This window comes from Lathamus discolor, chromosome 3 (genome assembly GCF_037157495.1).
Source record: "Lathamus discolor isolate bLatDis1 chromosome 3, bLatDis1.hap1, whole genome shotgun sequence".
Lineage (NCBI taxonomy): Eukaryota > Metazoa > Chordata > Aves > Psittaciformes > Psittacidae > Lathamus > Lathamus discolor.
In genome coordinates this window covers 72,111,737-72,126,901 of record NC_088886.1, presented here as the reverse complement: position 1 = coordinate 72,126,901, position 15,165 = coordinate 72,111,737, and the positions used below count along the sequence as shown (strand labels likewise).

The 15,165-nt window shown below is 46.0% G+C and overlaps 1 protein-coding gene across 1 annotated transcript in view; it reads right to left on the bottom strand.

Moving 5' to 3' along the window:
• Window positions 1-14,408: 14,408 nt before the first annotated feature.
• ABCA12 (ATP binding cassette subfamily A member 12) overlaps window positions 14,409-15,165 on the bottom strand; it is an 87,157-nt gene continuing 86,400 nt past the window's right edge. The window contains exon 54 of the mRNA XM_065672728.1: window positions 14,409-15,154. Coding sequence (XP_065528800.1) covers window positions 15,035-15,154 — 120 coding nt within the window. The 3' untranslated portion in view covers window positions 14,409-15,034. The remainder of the gene's footprint in view (window positions 15,155-15,165) is intronic.

The window sequence follows — 15,165 nt, the reverse complement described above, 5'->3', positions numbered from 1 at the left end:
AGGTAATCATTATATGTAATATAAATGAACTGAGTGGCAAAGTAAAGGTGCACATGCTTTTGGAGGAGCGATCCCCATGTGCCTCAGCGCTGAATAAAGCATACCTACTTTACAACTCTAATGAGCTGTGGAGTCTATCCATTTATCAGGTGGTTTCATCTCATCCCTGCTCACCAGGCAAAGTGAAAGCAGCAAGATGCTGCCATGGCATCCTGAACAAGAGGGATTAATTTGACCACTGGTGACAACAGGGGCATTTTCCACAGCTCTTACCTCATCTAGAGAGGACTTCTACTTAGATGGTGTTAAATAGGGGATGAAAATATTTATTAACAAGATATCCATGTCTTCCAAGGAGATTCTTCAGTTTTTAGGTTTCACACTCTTCTGCTTTGACAGTTGTTTCCCCAGATAGCCCTCAACCCTGGAGATGGTTTAAATTGAGTTTTTTTCTTTTCTTTATGGAAAGTTAAATACATTGCTACTAATATTAGCCGGAGGTAAGAGGTCAGCACTGCACAGGATGGGGAATTGTGCTCTGTTGATGTAGGAAAATTTGCTACTGTCATCTGGGGCAAGCCGTCATGTCACAAGGTAAAACACTGTCATGTAACTTGGATGGTGGCATATTCAGCCTTTGTTAAGTCAATGCTATCAAATCTCTTAACCTGTTTGACCCCAGCAAATGCCATCTTGGCATTCTCTGCGTTCATGATCATTCCAGTCCTTATCTATGATAAACTGTGGAGCTGTGTGAAGGGTCAAGCAACAGCCTGTCCTTTGCAGGTGACACTGTGCTTGCAGAATCAGAGGACAACGAACTTCTTGCAGAATATCCCTCCAGAGCCTTGAGGGAGAGGCATGGATGTAGATGTCCCCATCCACACACATCTTGTTTTCATCGGCACAGAGAGGAGGGCTGTTTGTTGTCATCGACAGTGCAGTAGCAGCATCTGTGCACTCGGATCCAGCTGTGAAAAGTACAGTTGTATCTCTGTAATAGCCTGTTGTTTTCTAGTGCTCAGGAAACCCCGTGCTGTGTTAATAACACTAAGCGGTGTCCCCTTTGCTAATGGCCTGTTGTACCCAGTGGTGGGGATCGGCAAGCCTTCTCCCATGAAGGGAAGCGGCTCTGAGGAAAGAAACAACAGCCATGGAGGCAAGCACGGGAATTAAACAAAACCAGATGCAAACCACACCTTGTTAAGAGACGTGTAGATGTTGGATGCTCCCAGGCAGCAGGCTACCATCCTCCTTGCTTATCTTAGAGGAGGAAGCAGGCAGAGAGAGGTGCCCTGGGCCCTGTCCTGCCCCAAGGGCAGCTTGTCCCCAGGCCCAGCAAGGTGGGGGCTGAACACATTCCACAGTGCATCTTCCAATTATGTGTGAAAGCATCAAAAACATCTGGATGCAGGAGAGGGATGACAGCAAGGGACACAGCTGGACAGAGCACCCTTGCTTCTTTTCTTGGGTTGCAGCAGATGGAGCTGGGACAAGAACAGGACCTGTTCCCTCACACTGCCAAAACCAGGAGAAGCTCACAAAATTAGCTAAAACACTAATTTTATCCTTAAGAAACAACAGTTGCCAGATGCAACCTCCACATCCTACTCCCTCTTACTTAGCTATTGTGTAATCATCCTGTGCTCCAAAGAACCAGCGCCTGGCGCACCAGGGTTAGTGAAAGATGGCGAAGGCCTTGCTGCCAAGATGAAGCTTTAACACAATTTGAAGCATTCAGCTCAGGTTACAAACAACACTTGATCCATAGATCTCTTGAGTCAACATGGCATTTATGTTCAAAAAATATGAGATGCCAATATATACTGTATAGGACAATAAAACAGATAAGTACCTCATCTTCCATCCCTCCCACTGTAATATGTTTAGTGTCCCTCTCAATAAATCCATGTGTGTGCACGTAGTCTCCATTGTGCTGAAACATTACTTGCAAATTTACAAACATTTACAACTAAGTTAAACTGAGGCAAAGCACCACCCTGTGCTGGCAGCATCTAATACTTGTGTTCTAGAAAGATGTAAATGTCACAAGTGATTCATTCTCCCTAGTTTCATAAAAGTTAAGGAATTGGCGCTCTTGGAAACCTAAGAAATGTCTTGCTTTGCAATGAATTACTGCAACCAATTGGACAGTCAGAAGCAAAAAAAAAAAAAAGATGCAGAGAACAAGGGGAAGCAAGAAATACATCTCTAAATGTGGTTTATGCAGTATTTAAAGTACAAGTAAAGCCATTCCAGGCAGTATAAGGCCCACACGCTTTAAAATAAATTTGTTGCCTGACAGAAAGCCAGTAAAGCGGTTTCAGCAGTGCTGTGATAGAGTGCAACAGTCACATTTGGGACGTACATGAAGCAGGCGCTCCACACCCCACCGAGACAGCGATCATCTTCCCCGTGCTAAACTGATAATGTGGTTTTCAAACAATACGAGGCTTCAGAGCTGGGCCCATGCTGACAGATGGGGCACAGCTTCTCAGCTGACGAGGGAGGTAGAAATTCCGTGTCTACCTCATGCTTCATTTCAAAGCATTGCCCATCTGGTAAAGACCCTTTTATGTAAATACACCAGTACCTGATACTTTATTCATAGGCAAAGTTCCCCAGCTGTTCTTCAATAAATTCACAATTGTTATGTGATTCATTGTGTAGCGGGAAGGAGCATGCAGGGGGAAGCAGTTCCCTCAGTTCTCACAAGTCAGTTGTTTTCCTGTGGGTTAAAAAAGCCAAAGCATCTGTGAAGAGGGGGTCCCTCTCTTTTCATCCACCTGAATATGGAGCACCTTCCAAAACTACTGCCCCCTGCCAGGAAAGGGTGCCCTGCTCCAATGTGTGAAGCACCCACAACAAGCAACAGGATGGATCTGCAGCCGTAGAAGAAAAAAAAAATGGGAGAAGGAGCAGCCTCATGCTTTGAATTACCTCTTTGCCCAAATGTCTCAAACAAAGCCTTTAACAGGCTTACTTTGCTCCTTGCCCTCCCTTCTGGGTCTAGTTTTGCTGTGTGCCCAAAGCCTTGCGAGCTCACCATGGCCTTCAGAGGCATTGTGGGCTTTGGCATTCACTTGAAAGACACGGGGCTGCTGTAGTTATTTGGTGCAGTAATTGGTTAGGGCCATTAGACTAGCAAGTTTTAAGATTTCACATATTGAGGGATTTGAGCCCCAATGGAAATAATAACAATTTTAAAAGTCTATTACACTTTCAGACTAAGCAGCACAGTCAGCATTACATTACACGGCATTAAATTATTAGTCGAGTCTCGATAGCAGGAACATCTGCTGGTGTTAGACATGGCATTTTTAATTAAAGGCAGCAGCAGAGAAGCCTGTGGTTCATCAGTTCTGCTTTCACAGTATGAATTTCTAAATCCAAGGGGCACATGTACAAAAGATTTGGTCAGAGCACAGCTCTGGACCTGGCACTACAGAAACACAAGCTGAAAAGCAGCCAAGGTGACAGATAATTCACACCTGCTGGGCTATCACTCCCCAGGAGAATGAATCCCTGGCTGGGTCAAAAGAGCAGGGGATTTTACAAAACTGAGATTATCCTTCTGTTTTTTTCAGAACAGGGAGAAGAGGGGTTTCTGACTTTCTGTCAAGTAACAGAAGAGCAAAGTGGGAGGAAGCCCTGCACCCAGGAATCAGCTGGGGACCATGTGTACACCTTTGCTTCAGCAGCTGCTGATACTCCCCAGCTCCCCAGAAATTGAAGTGCACAAATTGATGGCACAGACACTCCATATCAAGCAGTGCCCTCCAGGATTTTTACCTTCCAAAGGAACAAAGGTTTGAACAGGGAATAATTTGCACTCCCCACCAGCTGTGCACCCAGACCCCTGGCTCTAAGCAGATCAAGCAGGACCAAGAATCACCATCGGACCTAGGCCAGGGATTTGAGCATGGCTGGAAGATGCTCAAAGATGCCCCTGGTGGCATGGACACATCCAAGAAATACCTGTGTGTATAGAGCCAACCAAAAAATAAAAAGCCTTCTCGCCCTCTTCACCTGCCACCACCCCGGGGCAGCCCCACCACCCTGGGTCACTGCTAGGCAGTCTCCTTTGATGGGGCCCAACATTTCTGTAACAAAAGCCGAAGCTGAGATGTGTTTGCAAAATGCCAGGTCTTAACTCTGCGGGTGGGCAGAGATGAGGAGCAGAGAAAAGCTCTTGTCTCAGGGTATGGATGGCAGAACCGTCAGGCCCCATGGATGCACGTGGCTGCCTTCCCATCGGCATGGAGCAGCCCAGGATTTCCCTCGATGAGCCCCGCAGATGGTGTTTGTTTGCTCAGCCACTATCAAAAAGGAAAATATTTGGTACAATCTGCTAGCAGGCAGAGGCAGACATATGGTCGGTGCAGTGCAAGCTTGGATGCTCGGGGAAGCGCAGGCAAAGCTTTGCAGCAGCTTATAGATGTTGGATTGCCCTTGAGTTGAGTGGGATACATGTCTGAGGAAACCTTTGAAGGACTTGGGTGCAGGTTTATACAGTGGCTACTGTTGCTTCAACCCTCTTACTATTTGATCCACTCTAATTAGTCTTGCTACTATCCTTATTGTACTAGATTTATTATATCTAACCCAACTTCAATTAATGTGAGCCTCAGCTCTGCCTCAGTGCTAGTAGAAATTCAGTGTCTGTTTTTCTGGCATGCACAAAACACAGGTTAAAAATAATGGAGGCAAATAAAAGCAATTGCGTGTTTGGAGGCAGTGGAGTCAAGGTGCAGGTGCAGTATGGCTTTTGTTCAGTGACTTACAAGCCTGTTTCTAAATGTACTGTTGCAGCATCAAGCCTGTGGTAAATCTTTGAGCCTTCCCAAAACATAAATTCCTTTTTATTTCCCTTTTAGTTAATTTTTTTAATCCCCAAATCCAAATTGTTCTGATTTCTGTTTTCTAAATATCAGGGCCTGTTTCTTAATCAGGACTAACCTCCAGCTAAGGCACCACTGGTGACACTAAAGGTTGTGGTGTGGTTTCCTCGCTGTGCCTAGGGGATAATGGAGGCAGTGGACCAGAGCTCAACAGTAGCAATGGCACTGTGACACACATGCTACAATGGGTCTGTGAAGCAGTTTGGAATCTCTGTGTCCGTCGCATCCTAAGGGAAGCTGCCAAGGGCAGCACATGCTCCACTGTATACATTGCTTTTTTGGGTGTTGAAGAATTCAGGTCATTTTGGGGAGGTTTGAGTAGACTCCTCAGCTACACACAAGTTCTCAAGAGCATGGCAGATGCTGTGTCCGAACACCAAGATGGGGATCCCTGTGGGGTAAAGCTCCCTCCCCACTGAATTCAGAAATGCTCTGTGGGGAGGGATGGGGCCACCTTTCCAGCCCTGGCAGGAGCTCTACACCTAAAACGCTGCATACAGTCAGACTGATGCCTCTGCTGGCCTTGCTCTGGTGTATGAGTGGTGTAGCCCCCTTTTAGCTTGAATAAAGCCAAACCAGGAAAAAAAAAAAAAAAAAAGGATATATATATATATGTGTATATATATGTATATACTATATATATATGTCTCAGCAAGAAGTATAGCTGGCCTTTCTGGAGAATATGAAATGTGCGGGTTATGCACCCTTAAGGTAAATCAGATTGCTCCTTCCCTGTGTGCTGTAGCTTGGCCTGGACCATTGCACACCCTCATATGCTGAGCTCCCAGAGCATTTTCCTGACTTGCTTCTGAGCAGGAGGAAACTAAGGAACAAAAAAACCCCAGCACATCTTTATGTGTTTACAACTAAGGGTATATACTTTTTAAATATGTAAGTATATTCCCTGTTCTATTCTAATCCATACTAAATCCAAATTAACACGGTAGCAGTTCCTGATGATTTATGTTGTTATAATAACTAACAGCAACTGCGTGCGGCTTAGCTGATGATTAATGATCCTTATTTACACTGTTTGCAGTGTACACTTGCAAACATCAAAGGAGAGTTCAGCTTTCCTTTTCTCCTGTATTTTGAGGCCAATGTCGTAAATCCTCTACAAGCAGCCTTGACGGCTGCATTTTAATCCACAAATAGGATTGCTATAAACTGCCAGGAGAAATGCTAGCATGACCCTAGAGCTGCAGGGGCTGGTTCCCTTTGGACTGCGGGGCAGGTCTGGCTTCACAGCCTCCACAGGGAAGAGTGCCAGAACTATGATGGCAGCCAACACCATGGCACCCTCCCCTCTGAGTTCTCAGGGTCTGCCACTCTGATGGACCATGCCATAAGCACCAACCCCTGGTTATGTGCTTTGTTTTTCCTATATTCCCTCCTCTCGGTTCACCTCTGAGGCAAGTGAGATGGTTTGTGAGCACCGTCACAGAAAACCTCCCCTCCAGAACCAGTGCACATCCTCTGCACTTACACTGCTCCATCCCGCTGCCAGGACCTCCTCTCACCCTGGCCTTGAGCCATTCAAGCCTAGAAGGTCCCTTTTTCCTGATCCACCCTGCAAACAGGCCCTTGGGGACAGGAAAGTGCTCCTGTTTTCATGAAGTCAGTGCTGAGCACCTCTGAATGTCATAGCCTGGGTGGATGGAAAAACAGCCTCCCATCTTTTAAGATGATTTCAGGGAATTGTATAACAACATAGGCTGGCCTCCTGTCTTACATGAGTCAAGTCATCTCACCCCATAATTTCTGCTTGAACCAGAGCCAAAAATGGGAGTGGGAGGGAAATAAAAAACAGCAGCTTTAATTTGTCAGGATGAGACTGAGGAGTGACACGGAAATTTAGCAATCCTGGGATGACACCTATCTCTGTCATTTAACTAAGCGTGAGAAGTAGTAGTGTATTGTTCAATGGGGCACTATATTAGTGTCATATACAAGCTGAGTTCAGGCACTGAAATCACCCCCTGTAGTTATTCACTGTGGAAACCTAACCTCTATAATAACATCAAGACTCTCCCAGGGAGCTGTGTACATTTCTTGCTCTCACAGGGCAGGGCTGAAGGCCCGCTAACATTCACCCAGTAACTTCACATGGGATTATGTTGGTACGTGGGATTTCTGTAACAGTGCAAAAGATGAACCCTGTCTGAAACTGCATCCTTGGGCTCTGCTGCCTCCATTGTCAGTGGATGCAGGGTGACAGGGACTAAGGACCTTTGAAGGTTTGAGTGCTTTTTGTTTGGGTTTGGGTTTTTGCTGTTGTCATTGCTGGTTTTTAAGGTGCTTTTCCCAATTTAAAACTGAGTGACGAGAGAACAGTTCGCAAGCAGCCTCCCCAAGTACAGACTTGTATCTTAGGTGCGCATAGACTGTCTAGTGTTCAGCCCCCAACCTCTCGGTGAAGGTCCCCATTGCTGCAACTCCCTAGTATTCCCTAATCCTGCCCAATTTCCCAAATCCCAGTTTATAGCCCAACCCCGAGGAGCACGAAGCTCCATTTAACCCAGCAACCCTCAGGCAGACAACCACGGTGGTTTATAACAAACAGGTAAGCTTTGCCTTTGCTCTCATCCACCGATGTATGGCAAAAAGCTGTTTTAGAGGGTAAAAATAAAGCTGCTGGCTGAGTCTGTGATGAGGATGGTCAAGTGCTGAAGGTGCAGAAAGCAGTTTAAAGGAAAGGCCTCACTGCCCATGTGAGGGAGGAAGCCCGTAGGGCCACTCTGGCACATTCATGCAGAGGGTTACTGCAGCCTGGAACATCAGCCCATGAGCAAAATGCTCCTTTTGCAGTGCTGCAGTTCTCAGAGAAGCTTTCATAATTTCTAGGGAGGCTCTGAAGGCTAATAAAAAAATGAATAAAGAAGTCAGCCTGAGCAATCGCTCTCTTCCTTTTCTACAGCAAGCCTCGAGCTGCCCTTGTCTGGCTGATGAGGTGCAGCTCTGATTTCCCGGGTTCCTGAAGCAGAACGGATCTGGCAGCATCGCAGCCTGCTTTGTGGTGATGGATGGGAGTGATTATAATTGTTAATCTGATTAAGCCTATGGTTTTAACTTTTGCTCATCTAACTGACATTGAAAGTATTCAAAGAAACACTTCAGGAGGTGCATCTGAAGATGCACCAAGCACGTGCTTCTGTGCATCTGGCATTATTGATCTTGGGGCTTGATCTGCTGCAAGCTGATGGGATTTTGCATTAAAATTGGATCCCTGGGTTATCAATACACACCAGCCCTCAGCCTTGGTGGTACAATAGGCAAAGAGTCTCTCCCCTTCAGCTTTGTTTTCTTTCTTTGACAGGATTTTAAAAAGGGATTTGGGGAGAGCAAGACGTGGTCCCACAACCTGCTGCAGCCCACAGCAGCCTGACTATGGGCTTCAGCTGGGAATTTGACCAAGGCTGCGAGATAAGGACTGCACTCCTCACTTGCATCAGCTTCATGTGGCTGCTTTGAGGGTGTTATTATGCTCAAGATTAAAGGCGGAAAGGTATTTTGACCTCACATAACTCCCCAAGATGGTCGAAGAGCACCTAGAAGTACTCTGGTGTTTCCAGCATTTCTTAATGTTTGCATTGTTGGTTTCTTTTTAATGATTTTCTTATCAAAGTCAATTCCAACACTTTAGCTTCCAAAGTTCCTGGGAGCAGGGTATGCTGAGTCACTGCAAGAGGGAAACCTTACATACAAAATGTATAAAAATCTCTTACCTTTCAGAAGCCCCTAGATCTTAATTGCTTTCCAGCAATTATTTGTTAGATAAAAGTGCTCTTACAAAGCTGAAAATGGTTACCGTGTTTCTCCTCTGCCTTGCTCCTAGAGCTGGCTGAAGATAAATAAGAGGCAGCCCTTTGGATTAAGTTACCTAACTCAGGCAAGGGCCCCAGCTCAGCCTGGGAGCTTCTCCAGGCTCCTGCAGCAGCCACCCAGCAAAGAAAGGATTCTTGAGAAGGTGATTCAGGGCACCCCAGGAGCTCTTCCCCCACTAGAGGAGCAGACCACCACTTGGTGATGCAAACACCCTCTGGAGCCCTCATGGTTATGGGTCAGCAGACAGACTTCAGCTCTGTGACGATGCTCCTCTCAGCATGTGTCTGTTTGAAAGTGCACTGGTGTAATTAAAGGTACTCTACTAATTGGACGTGCAAACCTAGGGGAACTCCTTTAATTGCATTTCAGTCTGGTTGGTATCATTTTAACTTAAATTCATTGCTGTCTTGCATGGGAATAACCTAACTGGGTCTGGTTATGGAGCAGCATATCATTCTCCTTCCTCTTCCCCATTACATTCTGGATGTGCTTCAATTTGTTTGGCAGTGGCTGCGAAACAGCCAGCGCATGTTAAAGCAAAGGCTGTGTAAAACCCCTTCAGCTAGTAACTAGGACATAGCAGAGGGCTGAGAGTTCACCTTGACCTGCTAATGGAGGTAAAAACCTCAATTATTACCCTGCATTCACTTGGATTATATCTGGTGTTACCATGCGCTGAAGTTACATTCTTTTGTTTGTTTCTTTCTTTGGGGTCAGTGAAGACCTGAGCTGTCTGTAAGCAATGCTTCATTTCTACTCAACATGCTTGTCTGTAGTGAAAGACCCACTGCTTAAAATTCAAGAACCTCCATGAAATGGGAGGCTGGGGTAGAAGATCATGTTGCTTTGAGCCTTAAAGCTTGTATCTCCCATCACAGGGCCATTAGAATTGTTCTCCCTGGGAATGGCCTATTTCCAGAAGTCTCTTCTAGCTCCATTAGCAAAGTGGGGGCTGCACGTCCAGGAACCCAGCACCGTGGAAGGGTGCTTGGCTTTAAGCTTTGCTCCGTATGTTGCAAGCACAAGCTGTACATTTTCTTCACCATGGGCTAGATGTGGCCACTGTGACTCTGCCCTTGTGCCAGTTTTTAAGTGCTGCATGATTCCCTGACATGGGTCAGGCCCCATATTAATGCCCCTTGGGGTAGCCTTGTGTCCCTACACTGCTCTGAGCACAGGCTGCACCCTAGCGCTGCAGAGCCCATCTCATTACCAGCACTGTGTATGCGAGTTGCATGAGGAGCAGAGCCAACAGTAAGTCAACGCTGGCTGTGTCCCTTACTAATGTTGTTCTTACTATTTCAGTGCCATCTTCCTCATTTCCACCCTCTCCCTGAACAACTAAATTAATTAGAGTGATTTTTTTTTTTTATTTAAATACTGTCGTGGAATAATAATTCTGATGAATTCTTTTTTTTTTTTTTTTGTCATTCCCCACTGCTTCTCTTCTCTGTTGTGCTCGCTGTTAATACGCTGTTGATATTTTGTTACAGCTATGCAAGATCACAGCTGTTGTCTGCAAAAAAAGAGTAAAATCATGCTATATGCTGTTGCCATCCAACAACCATTTTTCTTCTTCCACCAGCTCACAAAAAAATCCTTCCCCTATTAAGTGCAGGAGTTTACATTTTTCTTGGCTTGTAAAAAGCTTCAGTGAAGCTGCAGCAATGTAAGGAAGCCAAAGCCCTTATGACAGGCTGGGGCCTTATCCTGAGCCTGTGGCAAGGTCACATCCTTCAATTTCTGTATCCCAGGAGTGACCCCAGACAAGCAGCAAGTCTGTGGGCATCACCTGCTCCTTTGCTTTACTGCCTACTAGGTTATGTTTACCTGGACGTGTTCATTTGACCCGGCACCACGTTTTCTGATCCGACCCAGTAACAAAACCACCCCTGTGGCTCTTATGAAAGGACAAAAAAAAAAAATCTGGTTAGACCTTGGATTTGTATTTGTGGCAGTGGTCAGGGCTGAGAGAAAACACTGCTTAACACTGGACAGCTTTCCTGCCCCTGCCAGACCTTTTCTCACCCTGCGAAGCCAGCCCACAGTGGCCATTTGCATCAAGACTGGAGCTCAGCAAGGATCAGGCTGGAGAAGCATCATGCTTCCATCAGCAGCATAAAGCGATAAATGAAGGAGAGCCAGGATGGAGATTTGAATCGTCTCCTCCAAGTCTACAGCTCCAAGTACAGAACAGATTTGAATCAGTCTCACACTCCACATAACCAGTTCTGAAGTTCTTACTTGACTCCCTGGCCCCAGACTTGTTTAGCAATTTTGTATACCTTGTGTCTGTGATATTTCAGAGTTGTTTTCAATGAAGCTCAGCTGAGGCCCACACAATTCCAATTAACAGATAGGGGCAGCATGATCATGCTGGCAGGGCTGGCCCTGGCACTGCTGCTTCCTGCTGCCTCCAACAAGGGTTATTAGGGTAGCTGTAGTGCGACTGCATGAAAGAAGCAAGATGAAAAGCTTGTTTCCGCCCACTCCAGACTGCAGTATTCATCTTTCACTCCTGGAGAGGCGATATGCAATGGTATGCAGAGCACTTCTCCAGGCCTTCCAGGGACACCAGGGTCAGTGTTTGTATTGATCTTCCCTCACTGCTCACACCAAAGAAAGGACCAGGCTTGTTGGCTGCCTGCTGTTGGAAACCAGAATCATGGAAAGCAACAATTTCTGAGGGGATTCAGAGAGGGCTGACAATGGGGGGCACCTGCTATTACACCTGAACGTCAGCAGGGTGAAGATCACCGCAAGCACCGTATGCAAATGAGTGCCTCCATCCTTTCCCTGATGTGTACAACCTGCTCATTATTTTTGAGACAGACCAGTTGTTTCTGAGTGAGGGCTTATGTATATTTGGCCACCTTTGGAACCAGAATGAACCCTTCTATGAGAGACAAAGGGGTGAGGAATATGTGCTCGCAGTCCAGAAACCAACCATGTCCTGGGCTGCATCCCCAGCAGTATGAGCAGCAGGTTGAGGGAGGGGATTCTCCCCATCTACTGTGCTCTGGGGAGACCCCCTCTGTAATCCTGCATCCAGCTCTGGGATCAACAACACAAGAGGGACATGGAACTGTTGGAGCAAGTCCAGAGGAGGCCACAGAGATGCTGCAAGAGCTGAAGCAGCTCTGCTCTGGAGCCAGGCTGAGAGAGCTGGGCTGCATCAGCCTGCAGAAGAGGAGGAGACCTTAGAGCAGCTCCAGTGCCTAAAGGGGCTACAAGAAACCTGGAGAGGGACTTTGGACAAGGGCCTGTAGGGACAGGACAAGGGGGAATGGCTTTAACCTGCCAGAACAGGGGAGACTGAGATGAGCTCTTAAGCAGTTCTTCCCTGTGAGGGTGCTGAGGCGCTGGCACAGGGTGCCCAGAGAAGCTGCGGCTGCCCCATCCTTGGCAGTGTTCCAGGCCAGGTTGGACACAGGGGCTTGGAGCAACCTGCTCTAGTGGAAGGTGTCCCTGCCTGTGGCAGGGGGTTGGAACTGGATGAGCTTTAAGGTCCCTTCCAATCCAAACCAGTCTGTGATTCTATGAACCCTGGAGCTGGTGTTCAGAGGCAGGACACTATTAGCTTGCACATTTTTTGCCCTGGTGTTGAGCCTGCAGTGTGTCCTACCTCCAAAAGGTACAGGTTGAATCTGAGTCTCTGCAGGGAGTATGGATATTTATAATGTGGCACAAAAGGTAATTCAGCCCCTGGTGATGTTACATACAACCTCCTTGCCAGATGCTTCAACCCCCTAAACAGTTGTATCTGCTTCTCCACAGGTTTCAGTTAAATTCCCTTAAGTCTGTAAAGTTTGTCTTGTTTGGACCAATACCTACAAGACTTGATTGCAACAACAGATGTTTTATTTTTACCTGCAAGTGAAAACGGGGAGCATATATCATGGCCGTGACACATTTCACATGGAGCAGATGTTTCTGTTAATGCCAGAATTGGGTGGAAACTCAAATGATGCTTTTTGCCTTTTTTTTCTCCTCCCCCCAAACTCTATTTTACTCAATTAAACTGCAACTCACTGAAGTATTCCAATGAATCACTTCCTGGTTTTTTCTTTTTTTTTTTTTGATTAGTAGGCTGTAAAGGGACAAAAGAATAGCTTTGTATCAGTCTCCCTCAATTAAATGGAAAGTACATCTGGACAGAGTCTGAAGATCCATCTTCCGCTGGCAGTTGCAAAGCCATCGACATAATAAAATAATACTCTGATTGGTATTACAAGGCTGCATTTAAATCATTGGCATTCATGCTCCGAGTCCTTTGCAGGGAGCACAAGCCCTCCATTAGAGAAAAGCGTAATTTTATACTCTGATCTCTATAAGATATGCAATGAAAATGAGGAAAAAAAAAAAGAAAAGAGCTTTTGCAGAGCTGGAGACATAATAATAGAAGCTACAATGAATGTCTGGGCAGCTTTTTCAGTTACTTATAAACTGCAGGTGTCAAATGCGTTCTGGAAAGAAGATGAATTCCAGTTTTAATTACAGTCAGCAGGTTGAGGCATAATTCAAGGCTTGATAATACCTCCAATCCATAACAAAACTCCTCCTGCCTCCAGTAAGAAGCTTACACCAAGATCACGGAGAAGGCGCGACCTCCTTCCAGGAGCTAAACTCTGAACTTCAGTATCCTGTTGTAAAATCCCAGACAGCCTCCATATTTAAAGTATCTCTTCCTTGCATGACTCTCTCAGCAAGCCTCATCATCAAATGAGAACTGAGCTAGTAAAACTGCTCTGAGGGTCAGGGTGAGAAAGATGTGTCATTGCAGCTCTCATCTAAAGTTTCCTTTGGTTCAAATTAGCTTCAGGGAAAGGAAAAAAAGGGAAAAAAAAGTAAGGAAGAATAAAGAAACCCTGTCGTTGGAGTTGTGTGTGAGAGCACCAAGCCGAGTGCCACATGGGCCTTTCCTGGGTCTTATAAGGCAGGTACAACCTGGCTTTAGCATCAATCTCTTTTTACCAGCAGCAGTAAGTTTATTGAGCTCAAAGAGTTTAAGTTCATTATGTGCTTGAACAGCACCACATACATCAGTGCCTGACCAAAACAGTCTGTGAGGCCTTATGCTGATACATATAAAAAGGAGTAATATTAAACTATTCTACCTATTAATGACTCTGAGGGAAAAAAGCAGGATGTGCATGCTGGTGCACTGAACTCGGCTGCTGCTCAAAGATAGGCAGAGGTCTCATTTGTAGGCTTCAAAGGCAGAGCCTTGAAGCAGAACCTGATTATCCCTTGTTATGTTGGAAAACACAGCTCTAGAGTTGCAGGGGCAGCCGCCGCTCGGGTGGTGAGGAGGAAGGTCACTGGAAAGAAGTCAGAGAGGCAAAGCCACCTGGGAGATGACGCTTTTCTGAGCAAGGGAGATGCCTGTTGCTTTTACTCTGCTCAGGCAAACACAGTCTTAAGAAGAAAACTTCATATGAGAGGATTCAGCAAACATATTCACTCCTCATGCCATTCTTCTGCTGTAATGGAGAAGCCATGGACACCAGCCAAAAGGAGAAAGGTGCTGGTTGGTGGCATGATCTGCCATTGGGTACCAAGAGCCAGGAACTGCCTGGGACTGCAGCACTTGTTTGAGGAGTTACACAGAGCTGGAATAAACTACAGGACCAAAATAAAACCACTGGAAGTGCTGACTTTTAAAATAACTCTATTTGTATTGACATAACCCACACATACAGATAAGCTTTATGTCATTACCAAAGATGGCCCCTACCAACTGCACATGCGACTCAGTACATAACACCTATGTCCTCACAACACCCCTGTGAGGTGGGGCAAGGCCATGAACCCTGTTTTACCAGTGGGGAACCTGTCAAAACTGACCAACTTGCTCATGGTCACCTAGGAAGTCTGTTGCTGAGCAACAAGTGGATTGTGGGCTTTCAGAGAGGGCAGTCATGGGGGCTGCTCTATTGTCAAACACCCCCCAGTGCTGACAGCTTCCCTGCTCCACCACAGTCATTTCTGCTGTAAGAAAATGGCCATGAGCAGCAGGTGATGTCAACTAACTCTTCACAGGCATTGCAGTGATCATAAAACAGGAACTGGGAGAAGGGAGAAAGAACCAGTGGAAAGAACAGTCTGATTTGTAACCAAATGCCAATCTTAAATGCCTACCATGTTCCTAGTAACAAAATAAGTGCATATCAAAAAGAAGTAGTACTTTAAGAAAATGGGACTTTTTAACCCCACCATCCCAGAATCATAGAGAACAGGGCTGAAAGAACTGAAGGCGTCATCAGGTCTTTTCCCCAGCTTCTATGATACCCTGTGGTTGGGTCCCTTCAGTAGATGGAGCTTATGGTGCTATTTTGGCTACTTGAGTCAGAGCTGCCCGCTGACACATCAGGACCTGCATCCACACTGTCAGGATCCGCTTGATCTTTAGCAAAGTTGATGAAAACCTACAAGTTTA